Source organism: Mya arenaria, chromosome 8 (assembly GCF_026914265.1).
Source record: "Mya arenaria isolate MELC-2E11 chromosome 8, ASM2691426v1".
Classification (NCBI taxonomy): domain Eukaryota; kingdom Metazoa; phylum Mollusca; class Bivalvia; order Myida; family Myidae; genus Mya; species Mya arenaria.
Window position 1 is genome coordinate 9,467,567 of NC_069129.1, and position 23,888 is coordinate 9,491,454.

Consider the following 23,888-nt stretch of genomic DNA (forward strand, 5'->3'; position numbering starts at 1 on the left):
GTAACTGTTTAATTTCAATCATGAGAGAAGTTGGTGAGGTAACTGTTAAATTTCAATCATGAGAGTAGTTGGTGAGGTAACTGTTTAATTTCAATCATGAGAGTAGTTGGTGAGGTAACTGTTAAATTTCAATCATGAGGGTAGTTGATGAGGTAACTGTTAAATTTCAATCATGAGAGTAGTTGGTGAGGTAACTGTTAAATTTCAATCATGAGAGTAGTTGGTGAGGTAACTGTTAAATTTCAATCATGAGGGTAGTGGGTGAGGTAACTGTTAAATTTCAATCATGAGAGTAGTTGGTGAGGTAACTGTTAAATTTCAATCATGAGAGTAGTTGGTGAGGTAACTGTTAAATTTCAATCATGAGGGGAGTGGGTGAGGTAACTGTTTAATTTCAATCATGAGAGTAGTTGGTGAGGTAACTGTTAAATTTCAATCATGAGAGTAGTGGGTGAGGTAACTGTTAAATTTCAATCATGAGAGTAGTGGGTAAGGTAACTGTTAAATTTCAATCATGAGGGTAGTGGGTGAGGTAACTGTTAAATTTCAATCATGAGAGTAGTTGGTGAGGTAACTGTTAAATTTCAATCATGAGAGTAGTGGGTGAGGTAACTGTTTAATTTCAATCATGAGAGTAGTTGGTGAGGTAACTGTTAAATTTCAATCATGAGAGTAGTGGGTGAGGTAACTATTAAATTTCAATCATGAGAGTAGTGGGTGAGGTAACTGTTTAATTTCAATCATGAGGGTAGTTGGTGAGGTAACTGTTAAATTTCAATCATGAGAGTAGTGGGTGAGGTAACTATTAAATTTCAATCATGAGAGTAGTTGGTGAGGTAACTGTTAAATTTCAATCATGAGAGTAGTGGGTGAGGTAACTGTTTAATTTCAATCATGAGGGTAGTGGGTGAGGTAACTGTTAAATTTCAATCATGAGAGTAGTGGGTGAGGTAACTATTAAATTTCAATCATGAGAGTAGTGGGTGAGGTAACTGTTTAATTTCAATCATGAGAGTAGTTGGTGAGGTAACTGTTAAATTTCAATCATGAGAGTAGTGGGTGAGGTAACTGTTAAATTTCAATCATGAGAGTAGTGGGTGAGGTAACTGTTAAATTTCAATCATGAGAGTAGTGGGTAAGGTAACTGTTAAATTTCAATCATGAGGGTAGTGGGTGAGGTAACTGTTAAATTTCAATCATGAGAGTAGTTGGTGAGGTAACTGTTAAATTTCAATCATGAGAGTAGTTGGTGAGGTTACTGTTAAATTTCAATCATGAGGGGAGTGGGTGAGGTAACTGTTAAATTTCAATCATGAGAGTAGTGGGTGAGGTAACTGTTTAATTTCAATCATGAGAGTAGTTGGTGAGGTAACTGTTAAATTTCAATCATGAGAGTAGTTGGTGAGGTAACTGTTTAATTTCAATCATGAGAGAAGTTGGTGAGGTAACTGTTTAATTTCAATCATGAGGGGAGTGGGTGAGGTAACTGTTTAATTTCAATCATGAGAGAAGTTGGTGAGGTAACTGTTTAATTTCAATTATGAGAGTAGTGGGTGAGGTAACTGTTAAATTTCAATCATGAGGGGAGTGGGTGAGGTAACTGTTTAATTTCAATCATGAGAGTAGTTGGTGAGGTAACTGTTAAATTTCAATCATGAGGGGAGTGGGTGAGGTAACTGTTTAATTTCAATCATGAGAGAAGTTGGTGAGGTAACTGTTTAATTTCAATCATGAGAGTAGTGGGTGAGGTAACTGTTAAATTTCAATCATGAGGGGAGTGGGGGAGGTAACTGTTTAATTTCAATTATGAGAGTAGTGTGTGAGGTAACTGTTTAATTTCAATTATGAGAGTAGTGTGTGAGGTAACTGTTTAATTTCAATTATGAGAGTAGTGGGTGAGTGATATAACTGTTTAATTTCAATCATGAGAGTAGTAGGTGGGGTTACTGTTTAATTTCAATCATGAGAGTAGTAGGTGGGGTTACTGTTTATTTTCAATCATGAGGGGAGTGGGGGAGGTAATTGTTTAATTTCAATTATGAGGGTAGTGGGTGAGGGTACTGTTTAATTTCAATCATGAGAGTAGTAGGTGGGGTTACTGTTTATTTTCAATCATGAGGGTAGTGGGTGAGGTAACTGTTTAATTTCAACTTAGTGAGTAGTGGCTGATTTAACTCTTTGATTTCAATCATAAGAATGGTGGGTGAGGTAACTAGTTTGTACCATTTATCATGTGGTTATTGAATGTTTAGACTTGTCACTGTACCATTTGTCTAATAATTGAATGTTTAGACTTGTCACTGTACCATTTATGTAGTTATTGAATGGTTGTACTTGTCACTGTACCATTGTTCTAGTTATTGAATGGTTAGACTTGTCACTGTACCATTTGTCTAATAATTGAATGGTTAGACTTGTCACTGTACCATTTATGTAGTTATTGAATGGTTGTACTTGTCACTGTACCATTGTTCTAGTTATTGAATGGTTAGACTTGTCACTGCACCATTTGTCTAATAATTTAATGGTTAGACTTGTCACTGTACCATTTATGTAGTTATTGAATGGTTGTACTTGTCACTGTACCATTTATCTAGTTATTGAATGGTTGTACATGTCACTGTACCATTTGTCTAGTTAATGAATGGTAGACTTGTCACTGGACCATTTGTCTAGTTAATGAATGGTTAGACTTGTCACTGTACCATTTGTCTAGTTAATGAATGGTAGACTTGTCACTGTACCATTTGTCTAGTTAATGAATGGTAGACTTGTCACTGTACCATTTGTCTTGTTAATGAATGGTAGACTTGTCACTGTACCATTTGTCTAGTAATTGAATGGTTGTACTTGTACCATTTCTCTAGTTAATAAATGGTAGACTTGTCACTGTACCATTTATCTTGTTATTGAATGGTTAGACTCGTTACCATACCATTTATATAGTTATTGAATGGTTAGACTTGTTACTGTGCCATTTATATAGTTATTGAATGGTTGGACTTTTTACCGTACCCCATTTATCTAGTTATTGAATGGTTAGACTTTTTATCGAACCATTTATCTAGTTATTGAATGGTTAGACTTGTTACCTTACCATTTATCTTGGTTTTGAATGGTTAGACTTGTTAATGTACCATTTATCTTGGTTTTGAATGGTTAGACTTGTTAAGTTACTATTTATCTTGGTTTTAAATGGTTAGGCTTGTTATTGTACCATTTATCTTGGTTTTAAAATTTAGACTTGTTACTGTACCATTTACCTTGTTTTTGAATCGTTAGACTTGTTACTGTACCATTTATATAGTTATTGAATGGTTAGACTTGTTACTGTACCATTTATCTTGTTATTGAATGGTTAGACTTGTTACTGTACCAATTATATAGTTATTGAATGGTTAGACTTGTTACTGTACCATTTATATAGTTATTGAATGGTTAGACTTGTTACTGTACCATTTATCTAATTATATCCCCGACAAACGAAGTTTAAAGGGGGTATAATGGAGTCACCCTGTGGTCTGTCAGTCGGTCAGTCGATCGGTCGGTTTGTTGGTCGGTCCGTTGCAATTTACCTTGTCCGGAGCATAACTTAAAAACTACTTGATGGAATTGGATTAAACGTCATACAATGGTAGAGCATAATGAGAGGAAGTGCAGTGTACAATAACCATAACTCTATTCTTGCTTATTTCTGAGTTATTGCCCTTTGTTACTTTTTTTTGTCTGGAATATAACTTGAAGAAAAGTACTGGATGAAATTCATTGGAATTTCATACAATGGTAAAGCACAATGAGAGGAAGTGCAGTGCTTAAGAACCATAACTCTACTTTAGCTCATTACTGAGTTATTTCCCTTTATTTTATTTTTTTTGCTGTCATTTTTTTTTCCAGACATTAACTTGCAAACTACTAGATGGGATTTATTGAAACTTCATACAATGGTAAAGCACAATGAGAGGAAGTGCATTGCACAAGAACCATAACTCTATTTTAGCTAATTACAGAGTTATGGCCTTAAATACTTTTTTTCTTGTCCCGAGCATAACTTGAAAACTATTGGATGGAATTTAATAAAGCTTCAAACAGTGATAGATCATAATGAGAGGAAGTGCAGTGTACAGGAACTGCGATTCTATTTCAGCTTATTCCAGAGTTATTGCCCTTTGTTACTTTTTCTTGTCCGGAGCATAACTTGAAAACTATTGGATGGAATTTAATAAAACTTCATACAGTGATAGATTATAATGAGAGGAAGTGCAGTGTACAGGAACCGTAATTCTTTTTCAGTCAATTACAGAGTTATTGCCCTTTGTTACGTTTTTCTTGTCCTGAGTATAACTTGAAAATTATTGGATGGAATTTAATAAAGCTTCATACAGTGATAGATCATAATGAGTGGAAGTGCAGTGTACAGGAACTGCAATTCTATTTCAGCTAATTACAGAGTTACTGCCCTTTGTTATTTTTTTTGTCCTGAGTATAAATTGAAAACTATTAGATGGAATTTAATAAAACTTCATACAGTGATAGATCATAATGAGAGGAAGTGCAGTGTACAGGAACCGCAATTCTATTTCAGCCAATTACAGAGTTATTGCCCTTTGTTACTTTTTTCTTGTCCGGAGCATAATTTGAAAACTATTGGATGGAATTTAATAAAGCTTCATACAGTAATAGATCATAATGAGAGGAAGTGCAGTGTACAGGAACAGCAATTCTATTTCAGCTAATTACAGAGTTACTGCCCTTTGTTACTTTTTTCTTGTCCGGAGCATAACTTGAAAACTATTGGATGGAATTTAATAAAGCTTCATACAGTGATAGATCATAATTAGAGGAAGTGCAGTGTACAGGAACCGCAATTCTATTTCAGCCAATTACAGAGTTATTGCCCTTTGTTACTTTTTTTCTTGTCCGGAGCATAACTTGAAAACTATTGGATGGAATTTAATAAAGCTTCATACAGTGATAGATCATAATTAGAGGAAGTGCAGTATGCAGGAACCGCAATTCTATTTCAGCTAATTACAGAGTTACTGCCCTTTGTTACTTTTTCTTGTCCTGAGCATAACTTGAAAACAGTTGGATGGAATTTAATAAAACTTCATACAGTGATAGATCATAATGAGAGAAAGTGCAGTGTTCAGGAATCGCAATTCTATTTAAGCCAATTACAGAGTTATTGCCCTTTGTTACTTTTTTCTTGTCCAGAGCACAACTTGAAAAAAATGTAACATAACTCATTTACAGATGGTCATAGGCAATCGTATATTCTGTGCTTTAGAACATCAAATATATCAGTATTAACATCTCAGTATTAGCATCACTGATATTGTTTAAAGCCTTTTTTCTAACTTTTAAAAACATAATCAAAAAATGAATAACTGACGATAGTCCATAAAATAAAGTTGTCATTTAAAGGTTGGCTTTCCAAATAGTTGACTGCAATTTCATATCAGGGCGGCGTTCGGGGGTATTAATCACCTTCAGTGATAGCTCTAGTTATTGAATGGTTAGACTTGTAACTGTACCATTAATATAGTTATTGAATGGTTAGACTTGTTACCATACCATTTATATAGTTATAGAATGGTTAGGCTTGTTACCGTACCATTTATCTTGTTTTTGAATGGTTAGACTTGTTACTGTACCATTTATCTTGTTATGTTTGTAACCATAAAATTTATCTAGCCACTGTATTATTATACTTGTAACCATAACATTTATCTAGTTATTGAATGATTATACTTTCTTACCATAACATTTATCTAGTTATTGGGTGGTTATACTTCTAACCATAACATTTATCTAGTTATTGGGTGGTTATACTTCTAACCATAACATTTATCTAGTTATTGAATGACTACACCATTCTGGTACAGGAATTAGTGAGTAGACAAAAACAAAGGAAACATCCTCAAACATGGTACATTTTAAAAATGAGGCACTGCTAAGAAGACTACAGCATACTATTCTCGATCTCTTTTGGAATATATTCTATTATTATAAGTGGTCAAATGCTTATTGACAGGTCTTAGAATTATAGGATTGCATTTTTATGGCAATTATTATACCAGCTGTTAAAATCTTCGTGCTTAGCTTTTATACCAAAGGTTTTGACTTTGTTTGGGGAGATGTTGAAACTTCATCTGAAATGTTCACATATTCAAAGGGAATTTCACAGACCCATCCACCCCAGAACTCATTTAGACACTTCTAGTTCATTAAGAACTTTAACAGCTTTAACCGTAATCTACTTGAGATTGCCTAATAAAAGCAGAACATATAAATAAGTAAAATAGTGATTATTTGGAAATTTGGAGCAAGCTTCTAACTGACTAAGTATCATTATAACACATTATTATTAGCGGGAATGCCAAAAGGTGACATCATGTCTATTATATAAAAACATGTATACAATTAAGGAGTGATGGAAGACATGTTCAGTAGCTGGAAATAAAGGTCATGTTCTAAAGTAAATCATTATGTGTAAATGTATGTGTCAAATAGTGGGTTTACCATTGAACAAGCAATATGTGTGGTACTTACAGATGTACACCTACAGAGAATTATGAACTGTTTGTATAGTTGGCCTTCACAACATTTCTATAACTATGAATGTTCCCAGATGTTTGTGATGATCATTATGTTGTAGGCTCTTTGTAGTGATATATAATGACATTGTGATATTATCTGAGCAACTGGGTAAATGAAAGTGATTAACTCTGAATATTATGTTATCCTTGATTGATTAGTATGGCAATTATTTGTTATGTGGGTTACTGTTAAAGGAACTGAATCTACTCCTATTTTGTATGTATGTATGTATGTATTTTCTTTAGACCTTGCGATCAAGGATAACCCGTGAAAGTGCAAGCACTTATTTCCAACGGGGTCCTTTGTTTTTGCTGAAGGGACAGCACGCTGAAGAGACAGTGGTGGGATACAAGGAAGTCCGGGTTCGAGACCCTAGCTCTTTTTCGAAGAGACCCCTTGGTTCTTTTACGTGCTCGGTGTAAAGCACCGATACACGGGGTACAACTTTCCTGGGTTAAACCAGTACTGAGTACACCAGTTTTCCAAGCACTACCCTTTAAATGCCAAGCGCCAGGCAAGGGAGCTACTTGTACCAACTTTTAACGTCTTTTGGTATGACGCGGCCAGGGATCGAACCCACGACCTCCCGCTCCGTAGGCGGACGCTTATCCACTTCATAACAGACTGGCGATTATTAAATATAGGATGCAATTTATGGTTAAAGGAAGGAGAGTATTTTAAACTTTATCAAAAAAGGGCATCATCAAACCGTAAGCCAACAGTTAATTACATATAATGATGACTGATATTCTACTGACATTTACATCGTTACAATCACTTTAACACTCTTAGACATTTTTACCTTTTTTCGTGTAATTATATTATCATTAGTATCAGGCCAATACCTTCGGTTAAAAGAAAACAAGGGAAAAAGAGTCCCGAAATATGAACAACTTTAGGGCAATACAGTCGCTCCATTGAATAGCAAAACGTCCTTAGTTAATTCACATATGAAATAAGAACACTCACTTTCATTTACATCCAATAACCTTAGAATCAGTTGATCAGTAAATGACCCCTAACGATTTTGATTTCAGAAGGTCAAAGGTCACTTAGTACATATATTGTAACAAATACCATAACCGTCACAATTGCTTTATTTTTTTCACAAGGAACTTTCATGTTTGGAACGAAGTATGGATGTCTCGGCCTGACATTCGAGGAAATGATCGAGGCATGTTTGATGGTTGGCAGGTGATTGACTCAACACCACAGGAACGCAGCGAAGGTCTGATAATTTTCATCACATTTAGACAAACTTGACCTATACTTGTCAAAGCATGGTCACTGAAAGTGTCTTCACATTAATGTGTGTACTTGTTGTTTGTAATAGTTTGTAATTTGGTGGTAAGGTCATTTTGAAAATCTTCGCTCTTTTGTGTTGCTGCAAAGCAGGGTAGACACAGGGACTACTTCGTCATCAGTGTTGGTTATACTTTTCATTTCGAATGACTATTGTAGAACCTTCAAACTTGGTATGCACATAGTTCATAGTCACTCAAAAGATCACTTCAACAGTGGTTCAAAGGTCAAGGTAATGCTGACCTTTACTACAAAACTACTAATGAGTGAACCTGACATGTGATAAATCTGTTTCATGGGAGATTAGTTCAACCTGAGTGCTTTTCACCTGCAAGATCATAGAATAACTTTGTCATATATTAATGAATAACTTATGGCATAATGAATGGAATGTTCCTTCTTTTGATTATTAAAATTCACACATTTTAGCTTCTAGTCTTTGTTAATGCTTGGTGCAAGATAATTTTTTCTCATAGCTGACATCAGCAAGAAAATGAAAATTGAATATTTACTATGATTGAGTATCGGAAATAATTGGAGATGCCCATTTGATAGATCATTAATTTTACAATCAAAACCATGAAAATTGAAGTAGATTTTGTACAAAAGTTATCTTAATGAATTATAAAAGTCATTTCAATTCATTCTGCACACAATTTTTTTTTAATTGTCCTGAATAAGTTTTTAAGATTGGAATTATTTTAAATTATTAAATTAGTTATTTCAAGAAAAATAAATAAGGTCTTCGAATCACTCATATAACATAAAATTATACCTTACACAGATGTGTCAATTCTTTGTATATATAAAGTCAATCAGTCAGTAGATTACTGTATTTTGATAAAAATCCAGTTTTATGACGTCAGCGGTCCATATTATATTTTTGGCCTGTCCAGACCTCGCCAAAATTGTAATATGGACCACTAACATCGTACTACTGGTAAGAGCTGCTTGCTTTTTTTCACAATGGCGAAAATTTGTCGCAAGTAAACATAATAAGCTTTGTTCAATAAAACACATCTAAAGCGCTTTGAAAATATTGAATGGTAATATAAAATGTTCGGTATGATATAAGAAATATTTACACATGACTTTGGACCATATGGCTAAAGCCTCGGTCCACATACACTTTTGGGGGCTGACTGGCCGGTCCTTATAATGTCACATGACCCCTAGTGGTGTGTAATATTTCTTAAAGATGGTGGGGTATATAATATATTGTTAAGTATATAATATTATGTTGTGGGGTATATACTCTTATATCATGAGGTATATAACCTCCTATTGTGAGGTATATAACTTTATATCATGAGGTATATAACCTCATATTGTGAGGTATATAACTTTATATCATGAGGTATATAACCTCCTATTGTGGGGTATATAACTTTATATCATGAGGTATATAACCTCATATTGTGAGGTATATAACTTTATATCATGAGGTATATAACCTCATATTGTGAGGTATATAACTTTATATCATGAGTTATATAACCTCATATTGTGAGGTATATAACTTTATATCATGAGGTATATAACCTCATATTGTGAGTTATATAACCTTACAGTGTGGGGTTGATGTCAGAAGGTATGGAAACCTATTTATTTATGTCACATGTTACCTTACGGCATTGACACCATAATATTAAGCTGAGATATTTATTTAAGACTTTTACTTCCATTTATCCTCAGGTGTTTTTACATGTGGCCCGTGTCCAGTGTTCGCCGTAAAACATGGGATGGTTCGAGTGCCATATGACACTCCGTTTGTTTTTGCGGAGGTGAACGCCGATCAATGCTTTTGGAAGCCTGAATGTGGCAGCGGCTACAAGATATACAAAGTGAAAAATGATAGGTATGTATTGACACGTGAAGTTTATTAAATTGTTATGCTTCTCAATTTGTAAGCTCGTTTTGATTTTTCAAAGAATATATTATGAGGTTACCTCAGGTATAACCATAGCCTTGGTGTAGAACTGGTTTGCTTTTGGCTTTGTGCAAGTCCTCTTATCATTGTTATAACTTGGAAACTGTTTCAAGTGCAATTTGGTGCACATGTTGACAATAGGCAATTGTCTAGCACTCTTCTTGACTGACAGAGAAACACAGATGTGCATTGGCTTGTCCCCTACCATAAAGTAATGAAAGGCATGTGTGCCGCACAGTGCAATGCACTATTGTACACAGCATCATTTGAAAAGTCTTTGAGATATTGACTTCAAACTTCATATAAATATGATCTCATTAAGGAGAAATGCAGCGAACAGGAACCATAATTTTTTCGATACTGCCCTTTGACTATTTTTCATACTTATTTTTTGTCTGGATGATACGCAATGTTACTTGAAAATCCTATCAGGTATTGAATTCAAACTACATATACATATAGAAATCATTTAGGAAAAGTGAGTTAAACAAGAACCATAATTCTATTTGCAGTATTTTTTTGTTAAATTCCTTTGTTAATTTTCATTTCTCTTTTATGTGCGGAGCATTACTTTAATAGTCTTTGAGATATATACTTTAAACTTCATACATGTGACAGATAGATCTCATTTGGGAGAAGTGCAGTGCACAGGAACCATAACTCTTGATGCAGACTTTTGCATATTTTTTAAGTTATTGCCCTTCGTTAATGTTCATACTTTTGTTTTGTCCAGAGTATAACTTGAAAAGTGTTTGAGGAATTGATTTCAAACTACATAAACAGGTAAATTTCATTAAGGAAAAGTGCAATGCAGAGGAAACATAGCTCTTGGTGCAGTAGTTTTTAAGTCATTTCTCTTTGCTAATTTTCAGGCTTATTTTTTGTCTGAAGCATATTAAGTCTTTGAGGTATTGCTATCAATCTGCTTCATGTCAGAATCATTTTGTAGGCCTAAATAAAAATGTAGTTGGAAGGATCTTTATGAAACTTGAGCCTTGCATTTCATGCCATCTCCATTTATCTAACATTTATGAAAGGTTCTTTATAAAATTTTGGTCACACATTCTACTCATGTTGGAACTGCACAAAGTCAAGGTCACTGTACTACGTTGAGAATTTTTAAGCCTTGCATTTTGTAACTGCTCCATATCCCTTCCATGTATAGAAGGATCTTTATGAAACTATACGTGTCTCATCAAGGCACTGTGCAAAATCCATATTGGAACTGTGCCTATTTTAAGTCATAAATGATATTATTATAATGCTTTCAGGTGGTTTGTAGAGATTTATCAGTGACATAAAAATAGTATTTCACTATATGAAACAGTGAAAATATGAATTTGATATTTCTTACTGTTTTGAAATTTTAGCCCGGTCTCACAATGAAATCAAACATCAGTACTCAAGGAGGCTGGGACACAATTTCAATGAAATAATTTCCGAAATGATGTTCCCTTCGCATACAATTTTATGCTGTTTTCTGAAAATCACCAATTGTCTATCATTTTTTATCATTTTCAGCCAAGTAATAATAAGAAAAAATTGTAACAGTGTAAGATTATCTTTCACCGTGTAAAAACCAAAAGTTAATATTTAACTCGACGCCACTCATGAAATATATCATTTGGTGCTCACCCAGTAGAGTATATTGTGATCTTACCCTTATACAAATAATTATCTATTATTTGTGCATAAGATACAAACGAGGAGTTTTCACTTTGCTCACTTGATAACACAAAAGAAATATATACTACCCTCATTTTCAATGCCTCATTCTAAATGTAGCAGGGGAGGGGGAATATAGCTGTCATTCCGACTGCCTTTTTTTTTATACCTTTTATTCTTTAGTAAGCTTGATTGTGTGTTATGTTAATGTCCATCTTATTTTTACATCAGAGATGCTCGTTTGGCCAACAGGAGCAGGCTGGACAAGGTGCCTTTAAATTGAAAATTTTGAAATAGTTCCTGAAAAATACTGGAAATAAATTACAAAAAAAAATGTACTGGGTGTAACATCACATGAAGTGCTGATATGTGTTATGCTGTTTCAGTGTTGGGGCGCAAATCAGTACGAAGAAGGCTGATGGAAAACCGTATGACGCCAATGCCTGGTTTGATTTAGCTCGTAAAGATATCACAGACAATTACAAATTCCCTGATGGTTAGTTTATACTTGTTTATTTGATCTATATTGTAAGGACAGCTGAAGGCTTATATAAATCACCTTTCAGTTGGATCTATTTTCTGGGTAGAAACAAGTTTTGGCATCACTTTCCTGAAGTCAGTACCCCTAATAGGGATCATACCAGCTTCCTATTTGATGAGAGAGGGACACATTTACTTTTACTCTAATGGTAACATTCCTTGATTGCTTGTTTGTTTATGAGCTCATGAGTTTCTTGTAGTAATTCTACGCCAGTAATTCCAATAAAACAGTGTATGGGTGGTTATGTCTACTATTATCATGTATGGCTTATTAATCAGGCCAATATACGAAAGAATGGTGGCAGAGTGTTTGACCTGCCATATATCATACCTAAAATAGTTATTTAAAGTTCTTAGTGAAAATAATAATTGTTGTATCATAATAATGTAAGAATCATTATGATACTCGATGAAGATATCTAGCTTAAAGGCTTACCTTTTACTTATAAAGTTATTAACACCAAATTCATTTCAAGGATCAGACGAATCTCGCAGGGCTGTAATGAGGGCCGCACTTGGAGCCAGGAAACCCAAGGACGCTTACACAGGCAACACAGATAAAGATGTGAGTGGTTTTCAAGGTCACTTGTGTGGACAATAGCAGCCATCCTTAAAATATTGTTTGTTAGCAATGTTTGGGGAGGATTGTCTCATCAAAAATGTCCTGACTCAAGCAGTTTTGACCCCTGAAGTAAGCAAATCAAAAAAGTTGTTTCATGTATCTTTCTTGTTTAGATGTGCATGGTCACAATGTTTCAGGAAAGTTACTTTAAAACAAAATTGTTTCAGTATTAAATTCCAGAGATTTTCCATGCACACTTTGTTTTTAAATTCAATAACAATACCCCAGTAATAAAACAAGTCAAGGTATTATGATAGCCTTGGTGTTGTCAGAAATTGCAGTGTGAGAGAAAAACTTGGCCATAAGTCAAGCTGTTCAAGATAAGAAGCACAACAAGCAGAAAGGGATTGTAAAGAAAAATATTGAATTATTGGTGGTTGGCATCATATGAAATCAGTTATTCACAAAGACTTTTAAAACATTGCACACAATTGAAGCAAATGTTCTCTTTGTAGTCACAGGAAACTATGTTTCATATTTCCCAATGTCCTATTTCCCCAGTGTCCTATTTCCCCAATATCATATTTCCCCAATGTCCTGTTTCCCGAATATCCAATTTTCCAAATGTCCCCTTTCCCAAATCCCAATTTCATATTTCCCCAATGTCATACTTCCCCCAGTGTCTTATTTCCCAAATGTCATATTTCCCCATGACCTATTTCCCTAATGTCATATTTCCCCAATATCTTATCTCTGAATGCCCTATTTCCTCAATTTCCTATTTCACTTATTTTATATTTCCCCAATCCCAATGTCAGATTTCCCCAATGTCCTGTTTCCCCAATATCCAATTTCGTATTTTCTCAATGGCATTCTACCCCCCAGTTTCTTATTTCCCAAATGTCATATTTCCCCAATGTTTTTTGTTCAAGATCCCAATGTCGTATTTTCCCAATGTCATGTTTCCACCAGTGTCTTAAATCCTGAATATCCTTTTCCCCTAATGTCGTATTTCCCAAATGTCAAATCTTCCAAAGGTCTCCCCAATGCCCTATTTCCCTTATGTCCTATTTCACCAATGTCCTATTTTTTCAATGTTCTATTTGCCCAATGTCCTTTTCTCCAATGTCCTATTTCACTAATGTCCTTTTACCCCCAATGTCCTTTTTCACTAATGTCCTTTCCCCCCCAATGTCCTATTTCACCAATGTCCTTTTACCCCCAATGTCCTATTTCACCAATGTCCTTTTACCCCCAATGTCCTATTTCACCAATGTCCTTTTACCCCCAATGTCCTATTTCACCAATGTCCTTTTACCCCCAATGTCCTATTTCACCAATGTCCTTTTACCCCCAATGTCATATTTCACCAATGTCCTTTTACCCCCAATGTCCTATTTCACCAATGTCCTTTTTCCCCCAATGTCCTATTTCACCAATGTCCTTTTTCCCCCAATGTCCTATTTCACCAATGTCCTTTTACCCCCAATGTCCTATTTCACCAATGTCCTTTCCCCCCCAATGTCCTATTTCACCAATGTCCTTTTACCCCCAATGTCCTTTTTCACCAATGTCCTTTTACCCCCAATGTCCTATTTCACCAATGTCCTTTTACCCCCAATGTCCTATTTCACCAATGTCCTTTTACCCCCAATGTCCTATTTCACCAATGTCCTTTTACCCCCAATGTCCTATTTCACCAATGTCCTTTTCTCCAATGTCCTATTTCACCAATGTCCTTTTACCCCCAATGTCCTTTTTCACCAATGTCCTTTTTCCCCAATGTCATATTTCCCACAATGTCCTATTTACTTCATGCTTCGGCCTACAGTACTTAAATTTTGTAGGGAGGTTGGAAATGATGACCCCTATGATTTTGAGGTCAGCAATTCAAAGGTCAAGGTCTTTGTGACTTTGAACACAAAACTCTTGTCTGATTTATATAAAAGAATGATGTATATTATCCATTTAACTAATTCGCTGCAGTCAGGAGGACAAATATGTATATGCCAGGAAACTATTACTCAACAACTCATGACAACATTTAGTACTGGTCAATAAATTTACCTACTAAAACTTTGAATGGATGTTAGTCACAACCTTAAATGACCTCCATAGACATTTAGTGTGAAATGACTTATTGGCTGCCATAAGAGGGGCATACATGTTTTGCAAACATCACTTGTTTTGCACATACTTTGTTTCAGTTTCAATTTTGAGCTGTACTTTGAAAAAGACATTAATGTGACCATGACTGCCAAAACGACAGCTTTTGTTGATAAAGTTCTATAGACGTACTCTATCTTTTTAAAGGACATTGTGTTCAAACTACTGCACAAGCCGGATCTTTCTCTGGGTCAAGATGTTGAAATAACCCTGTTGGCCAAAAACGTCAGCGATAACAACCGTGACATCAACAGCGTGACGTTCCAATTCTTAAAGGAGAAATATGACGGACACACATCTAAGAGGCCGTTCAAGGTCATCGATCTGAACGATGAAGTTGACCTTAAACGTGGTAAAGGTTGGTGTTATGTTGATTTTAAAATCTTGTAACACAATCATATTTTCAATTTTAGTTCAGAGACTGAAGTTTGACGTATTGGAATAGCCTCATTGTCATCGACAGCCTGCTTTGTCAAGCATAAGCTTAAAGCTCTGCCATATCTCAAAAACATATACGATATGCACATGAAACTTTATACACATAATGCCAGGTACATTACCCTGACTTTAATAATTGTAGAGTTATGCCCCTTAATTGACTGGAAAAACAACAGATTTGTGTGTTCTCTCTGCAACATTATTGTTTCCTTTTTTCTTGTAAAAACCATTAGAAAACAATATGTATAGTAGCTTGTTGTTGGAACTAAGTGGCAATTCAATTTCAGAGCATAAGTTCACAGTAACGCTTAAGGCCTCAGAGTACATGAATGAATTGGATGAGGACCGCTGTATGTGCATCCAGGCGTATGCCCTCGTTGATAAAACCTGGTCACATCCACAACAGAACTGCATTAAACAACACTCTGTGGACTTTGGTGTCCCTACTTTACAGGTCAAGGTAAGAAAAAATATGGCAACAGAGTTCTCTTAATGAAACTGGGTACATCTGCTGGTCAACTTCCTTAAACTACCACTTCTAGAGTGCTTTTGAGACCTAAGGAAATATTTCAACAATACCAACAGAGAGAGAGCATCAAACATGATTAAATGAACTTTGTTGTAAGATTGCTATTCAACATTTTAATGACACTTTGTTTACATTTTTTCAAAGCAATATATATGATGTCATCTGGTTCCATTTTTGATGCGGCAGTGGTCCTGTGGGACATGTGATACAAACTCCCCCCCCCCCCCTTCCACCCAATGTTTGATTTAAGACTGTGATTATAGATATTGACGTGTGATTGTAAAGAAACATGCTTGATAAGTTCGTAAGATCCCTTATTAGAGATACTGACAATTGATGAAAAAACCCTGTTTCATAAAAATACAGGAAAACAGATATTAATATGTGATAAGAAACTGTTTGGTAAAAATCCCCTTCTACAGATATTAACATGTGATGGGAATCCTCTGTTTGATATTTTGCTGTACAATGTTGTCAATGCACTATATGACTACAGATTTTGGCCAAGGTGCAGTATAAGAAGGACTTTGAGGTAGTCTATGAATTCCCTGTTGGAAAGAAGCCACCATTACATAATAGATCAGGGGTGTTTAGGGTACTCCCCCAAGAAAATAAAAAAAAAAGTTTAGTCTGAAATGGTGCATTTTGGGCTTATGTTACTACTATGATATAAAAGTCTCTTTGCCATAAATGGTGAAATATAAATACACTATTGCCATCCAAGATGCCATCCCAGGTGCAGAGATATTTGGAGTATACCCCTGCCATAAATCATGCCATATGAATACACTATTGCTGTCCAAGGTGCCACCCCAGGTGCAGAGATATTTGGGATATACCCCTGCCATAATCATGACATATGTTTAAACTAGGGATGCAAACGAATGGCTAAATCGATATTCGAATATTCGGTAATTCTTTCGATCGAATATTCGAATATTCGATAAAAATTGAATCTTTAAAAAGTTATAGTTATCTATTAATTTTAGTTATAAACCACGATACCCTTTTCTTTATCTGTCGAATGTTTCCAGTGTTATCGTAATACAATACAATACATAGCAGCGTGTCGAATATTATTACATCGACATATGAAATACATATCTAGCACATAACAAGCACATAACAAGCACATACACAATTCAATGAAATCACTCATCAATAAAATCATCACATATGATGGCCTTGTTCTTATTCAGAAATATTATCTTATCAACAAGATCACATGACAGTCTGTTTCTAAGTTTGTTAACAATGAGTCCGGCGCAGGAGAAAATTCTTTCTGATGGCACAGACGTCGCAGGTATCCCAAGCAGTTGGCGAGCAACATGTGCAACGCGAGGAAAGCGTTTCTCGTTTTTTTTCCATCATGCAAGTGGAGTGGCCTCCTCGTCGGAAGGTTCGTGCCGGTACCGACGCAGCTCGTCGTTAGCCGTCTTGGTCGTCTTTGGAACCATGAAGCTAAGACGGGGTCGTTTGGAGGGTGTTGACGCACTCTCGTCGGGGTTGGCAACCGAAATGGAACTTCGTCCAATCTACTCTCGAGCGCGTCTTCCGTGTAGCGCCGCTGTTCCGTTGACAGGAAGTCCAGGTCTTTGTAGCGGGGGTCCAATAGAGCGGCAAGGACTAGGGTGGATGTGGCGGTGGCATCGTCCGAAGGTCGGAGGCGGCGACGAAGCTCAGCAGCAATAACACCCTTCACTTCCTTGACGACATGGGAATCAGCCTCGCATGCACGGAGTGTGTTGTCCAAAAGACTTGTCACGATGAGATAAACTTCACTGCATGACACGTTCTTCTCCGTTGACATATACGAAGTCGTCTCAGTCAAATGACTGAGTACGTCACTCAGCTCGGAGACGACGGTCCACTCGCCGTCCTTCAACGACAGGTGCTGGTCGGCCTTCCGGGTAACCCGGGTGTCCAGCATGAGGTCGGACAGGACGCGGCGTTGCTCGTTCAGCCGGGCCAGTATAGCATGCATGATGTTCCATCGGGTTGTAACATCCTGCACCAGCTCGTTTTTGGGCACCTTTCGAGTAGCTTGCGCATTTCTGCCGTCAATGTAGTCGAGTGTTTGATGTGCCCGACCAGCTTACGACATCTGGAGACGACCCTGTTGACATCCGGGAGAGCAAATGCCGGCTTGATGGCCAGCTGCAGTGTTTGCCCAAAGCACCCAGAACACAAATCATGTTTAAGACCAGAAACGGTAAACTTTTTCATTGATTGCTGTTTACTGCTTTCACTTTGAGAACTCGGATGCTTAGCCTTCACGTGATTCCAGAGATTAGTCGTCGTCCCCATGTACGACAACCTCACACTGCATAGTTTGCACGTGACAGATTTCTTGTCAACAGAGCGCGTGAAATAAGTCCATACTTTAGATGTGGCTGGCATCTTTTACGTTGTTAAGAAATACAAATCTAATATATAATAATAATAATAAGTTTAACTTATAATGTTTTGCGAACATATATTCTGAAGGAATGAAGTGGTATCTACTTTCAGCGTATAATATCAATCACCGATTTGAGCAATATTGCTCAGCTTAATTGGCAGGCAAACTGACAAGAGGGTGTGAAGGCCGCTTCCTTAAATTCTTAATTGGCATGGTCATTTAAAAGAACTGAAAATCAATTAAACTTGTTTGATGTCACTTCCTAATAGCCAGTTATTATACAATTATGGACACTGATTATAGTACCCTACGATCGATCCCTAATTGACACATGACGCACACTCGATTGTCATCTCGTTAACGCCTCAGGCACAAGATGCGTATTGTTGTAAAAACAAGACAATATAATTTTAAACACAACAACTGCCCTAAAGACTCAAGGTTTATATCATTATTTTTTGAAAAAAAATAATCGAATATTCGAATACCGATTTTAACATTCGAATACTAAACGTTCGATCGAATATTCGAATATTCGAATATTCGTTTGCATCCCTAGTTTAAACAAATGCTTCAGCGCCAGATAAATAAGGCCCCTGAACTATTCTCCCCAACCCCACATATGCCATTGGATCCCCAACCCCACATATGCCATTGGATCTGCAGCGTGATTGAGAGAATCTCCTTCCAGAAAATGGTTACATACGATTCAACTATTCTCTCCCCCATACACACACAGATTCCATTCAAGGTGCTTTGTGATTCGGTGTATACCCACTGCCATAAATGATGACATATCCCCCTCTCCAGATGATAACCAAGGTGCAGTGTGATTTGGAGAAATGATGAAATGTGGTTAAACTATCCCCCACAGATGCCATCTGTTGTGCTGTGAGATTTGGAGAAATGACAACATATAATTAAACTATACTCCCCACACCCCCTCCCCCCGCCCTGCCAAGCACATTTGCTGATGTGCAGTGACTTCTTGTATCCCCCTGCCAGAAATGATGACATACATGTATAGTTAACATATTTTCACAGATTCCATCAGATGTGAAGTGTGTCTCGCAGTTTGAGGTGCAGGTGACGTTTAAGAATCCACTGAAGGAGGAGCTTACTTCCTGTAAGGCGGGCTACGAAGGGCGGGGCTTTCCCCATGTTGTAGGAGTAAAACAGGACAAGTAAGGCCAGCCTCTAAAATATGTTTGTTTGTAGTGACTTGACCAACTCAATGAGAATACCCTTGATTTAAACGTTTGGAACTATTGAGTAAGCAAATAATGGCAACTATGTACATTTACATGTGATCATTTATATAATATAATGTTAGCAGTTGATAAAAAAAATCAGTGTGCTAGTAAGAATATTGTTAGTAATTACTATGTGCGCAATTGTCATGTCTGGTATTATTTGTTTAATTTCCAATGTGCCAATCTGGGTCAAAATTAACCAAAGCAGACATTCATGTGCAATTCTATAAAGTTTATAGTCATATACAATGTGCCAGTCAGGTAAAAATGAAGCAGAGCAGACATGTATATACAATTATACGATGAAGCAGAGCAGACATGTATAAACCATTATACAATGAAGCAGAGCAGACATGTACATGTATATACAATTATACGATGAAGCAGAGCAGACATGTATATACAATTATACGATGAAGCAGAGCAGACATGTATATACAATTATACGATGAAGCAGAGCAGACATGTATATACCATTATACGATGAAGCAGAGCAGACATGTATATACAATTATACGATGAAGCAGAGCAGACATGTATATACCATTATACGATGAAGCAGAGCAGACATGTATATACCATTATACGATGAAGCAGAGCAGACATGTACATGTATATACCATTATACGATGAAGCAGAGCAGACATGTATATACCATTATACGATGAAGCAGAGCAGACATGTATATACCATTATACGATGAAGCAGAGCAGACATGTATATACCATTATACGATGAAGCAGAGCAGACATGTATATACCATTATACGATGAAGCATAGTAGACATGTATATACCATTATATGATGAAGCAGAGTAGACATGTATATACCATTATATGATGAAGCAGAGCAGACATGTATATACCATTATATGATGAAGCAGAGCAGACATGTATATACCATTATACGATGAAGCAGAGCAGACATGTATATACAATTATACGATGAAGCAGAGCAGACATGTATATACAATTATACGATGAAGCAGAGCAGACATGTATATACAATTATACGGTGAAGCAGAGCAGACATGTATATACAATTATACGATGAAGCAGAGCAGACATGTATATACAATTATACGATGAAGCAGAGCAGACATGTATATACCATAGACATGTATATACAATTATACGATGAAGCAGAGCAGACATGTATATACCATTATACGATGAAGCAGAGCAGACATGTATATACAATTATACGATGAAGCAGAGTAGACATGTATATACCATTATATGGTGAAGCAGAGTAGACATGTATATACAATTATACGGTGAAGCAGAGCAGACATGTATATACAATTATACGGTGAAGCAGAGTAGACATGTATATACAATTATATGATGAAGCAGAGTAGACATGTATATACAATTATATGATGAAGCAGAGTAGACATGTATATACAATTATACGATGAAGCAGAGCAGACATGTATATACCATTATACGATGAAGCAGAGCAGACATGTATATACCATTATACGATGAAGCAGAGCAGACATGTATATACAATTATACGGTGAAGCAGAGCAGACATGTATATACCATTATACGGTGAAGCAGAGCAGACATGTATATACAATTATACGGTGAAGCAGAGCAGACATGTATATACAATTATACGGTGAAGCAGAGCAGACATGTATATACAATTATACGGTGAAGCAGAGCAGACATGTATATACAATTATACGGTGAAGCAGAGTAGACATGTATATACAATTATACGATGAAGCAGAGCAGACATGTATATACAATTATACGATGAAGCAGAGCAGACATGTATATACCATTATACGATGAAGCAGAGGAGACATGTATATACCATTATATGATGAAGCAGAGCAGACATGTATATACCATTATATGATGAAGCAGAGTAGACATGTATATACCATTATACGGTGAAGCAGAGTAGACATGTATATACCATTATATGGTGAAGCAGAGCAGACATGTATATACAATTATACGATGAAGCAGAGTAGACATGTATGGTGAAGCAGAGTAGACATGTATATACAATTATACGGTGAAGCAGAGCAGACATGTATATACAATTATATGATGAAGCAGAGTAGACATGTATATACAATTATATGATGAAGCAGAGTAGACATGTATATACAATTATACGATGAAGCAGAGTAGACATGTATGGTGAAGCAGAGTAGACATGTATATACAATTATATGGTGAAGCAGAGTAGACATGTATATACAATTATACGGTGAAGCAGAGCAGACATGTATATACAATTATACGGTGAAGCAGAGTAGACATGTATATACAATTATACGGTGAAGCAGAGTAGACATGTATATACAATTATACGATGAAGCAGAGTAGACATGTATATACAATTATACGATGAAGCAGAGCAGACATGTATATACAACTATACGAGTATATATATATTTCCAGTGTGCCAGTGGGTGGGGAGTTCAAGGCTTGCTTCCAGCTGAAAGGGGAGAAGAAGGGGAAGTTTACCCTGACCTTCAAGTTCACCTCCAAACAGCTCAAGTTCCTGTCTGGTTCTGCTCAGGTTAAGGTCAACTAAAATGACCTTCGGTTGGAACTCATGGACTTGTAAACTCTTGTACAGAACATCTTTGGAAACTAACTAACATTCTAACACGACACAGTATACATTTTATGTAACTTTTTCATCCAACAACTATAAAAAATAAATCCATGTTGGAGAAAAACATCATGATAATGATATCATATCCTGTTTACCTGTTACCTTGCTACTCAATAAAAATAGTGCCAAATTATTTTTTAAACATTAGTATTGCAATAGACATATTTATCATCTTTGAAATGGAAATGGTAAATGTGGTACCTTGTGTAGTTGTCTGAAGTAGCATGGTATGTAATTCAGGAGCTAGAAATAAATCCACTTTTGGCAAAATCGCTCATGTTTTAATTCATACGCATTGAAACTCTCAATCCATGTTTCATTTGACAATGAAATATGGTAACAAATCAAGTATTTCACAAAAACGAATTATTTTATCACTTCTGATAAGTTTTACATTGAAGTGTTAGGTGGGCTCTCACGCTGTTAACAGACGATATTTGCATAGATTTTTTTGCTGTCTGGAGTCTCTGGAGGCTTGATTCCAATTTTAAATAGAAGTGCATATATAACGTAGAATAGCAATATTGAAAGAAAAACAAATGTAAAATAATTTTTAAGTGTGTTATCTGTGTACACATCCATTCTTTACTGATCACAACATTTACATGTATCCAGTTCAATGTTGTTGTTTTTTATTAAATGTTTTTCTTTTGATAATAGATTTTATATTTGATGATTTCATGCATCATTATTGTTTACAGGAGTATTTTGTTTATCCTAACTGCTACATTTAGTTTAGCGAATCTTCACTTATTGTCTTGGTTAATATGATTATTAATATGCTGATCTAAATCGAATGCCACAAACTGGTTGGTGTTTATAGGGGAGCAGTTTACTTCCAATAAAACTAGCCGAACCTGAGAATATCTTTTTCACATCTGTAACATAATTACAGTATTTGTACTTCCATCAAAAATATTTTGTTATTTAAGCAGTGTGTTTGACTAGATTAAAGTGATTTACAAATGGAACTTTTTTAAATGTGTATAATAACATGCTTTTACAAGTTTTCTCTTTTAAAAATAATAAATACTCACATCAATAGACATTACGGTTTTTACTTTTGACCAATAACACTATTTGCCTACCTTTATATCCCCCTAGATTTGTGTCATGGTTGCTTTCCTTGATTTGACATAGGGGTATCAAATGTGTTATAAAATGCTTTGAAAATGCGTCTTATCTTGGGGTCTTTATTCCGTTTCAATCATGTACAGTGAGTAACTGAATAAGTGACCTTACTTACAAGCCTTGTTATTAATGATACAAACAACACGCAAACATATTATGTTTGCATATAATGTCATTTCGTCCAGCTCGCGTATTGTTAGCGAGACATAGGTGTCACAATGGAGGTTCTTAATATGTGTTTACATGCGTCCATGCATGCCGTAGTTTGTGTCTGGACTGTCCCTTGTCCGGGCTGTATCTTGAACATGCATTATAGGATTTTCAAAAAACTTGCCATGAAGGTTCAGCATGATCAATTGGCATGTCGCACACAAGACCCAGGTCTGAAGCTGAAAGGTCAAGGTCACCATTAGAGGTCAAAGGTAAATGTGATAATTGTCTTGGCTGTATAATGACCATGCATTATTGGATTTTCCAAAAAAAAAACTTGAAAGGTTAGGAGAGTTCAGCATGATGAGGTGGAATGTCGCATACAAGACCAATGTCTGAAGCTCTAAGGTTAAGGTCACCATTAAAGGTCAAAGGTTAAAATGGTCCTTGTCCAAGCTGTAACTTGACAATGCACTACAGGATTTTCAAAAAAACCCACCTTTCACGAGAGTTCAACATACATGTAATAGGATGGCTTGCTCTACAGAAGTCCCAGGTTTGTACCTCAAAGGCCA

At 36.0% G+C, this 23,888-nt stretch overlaps 1 protein-coding gene across 1 annotated transcript in view; it reads left to right on the top strand.

Moving 5' to 3' along the window:
- The window catches only part of LOC128242459 (annulin-like), a 43,419-nt gene extending 20,341 nt beyond the window's left edge, over positions 1 to 23,078 (top strand). The window contains exons 9-16 of the mRNA XM_052959618.1: positions 7,713 to 7,828; positions 9,598 to 9,760; positions 11,884 to 11,993; positions 12,514 to 12,602; positions 14,913 to 15,123; positions 15,491 to 15,663; positions 19,178 to 19,317; positions 21,813 to 23,078. Of these exons, the coding sequence (XP_052815578.1) occupies positions 7,713 to 7,828; positions 9,598 to 9,760; positions 11,884 to 11,993; positions 12,514 to 12,602; positions 14,913 to 15,123; positions 15,491 to 15,663; positions 19,178 to 19,317; positions 21,813 to 21,948 (1,138 nt within the window). The 3' untranslated portion in view covers positions 21,949 to 23,078. The remainder of the gene's footprint in view (positions 1 to 7,712; positions 7,829 to 9,597; positions 9,761 to 11,883; positions 11,994 to 12,513; positions 12,603 to 14,912; positions 15,124 to 15,490; positions 15,664 to 19,177; positions 19,318 to 21,812) is intronic.
- Positions 23,079 to 23,888: the final 810 nt, after the last annotated feature.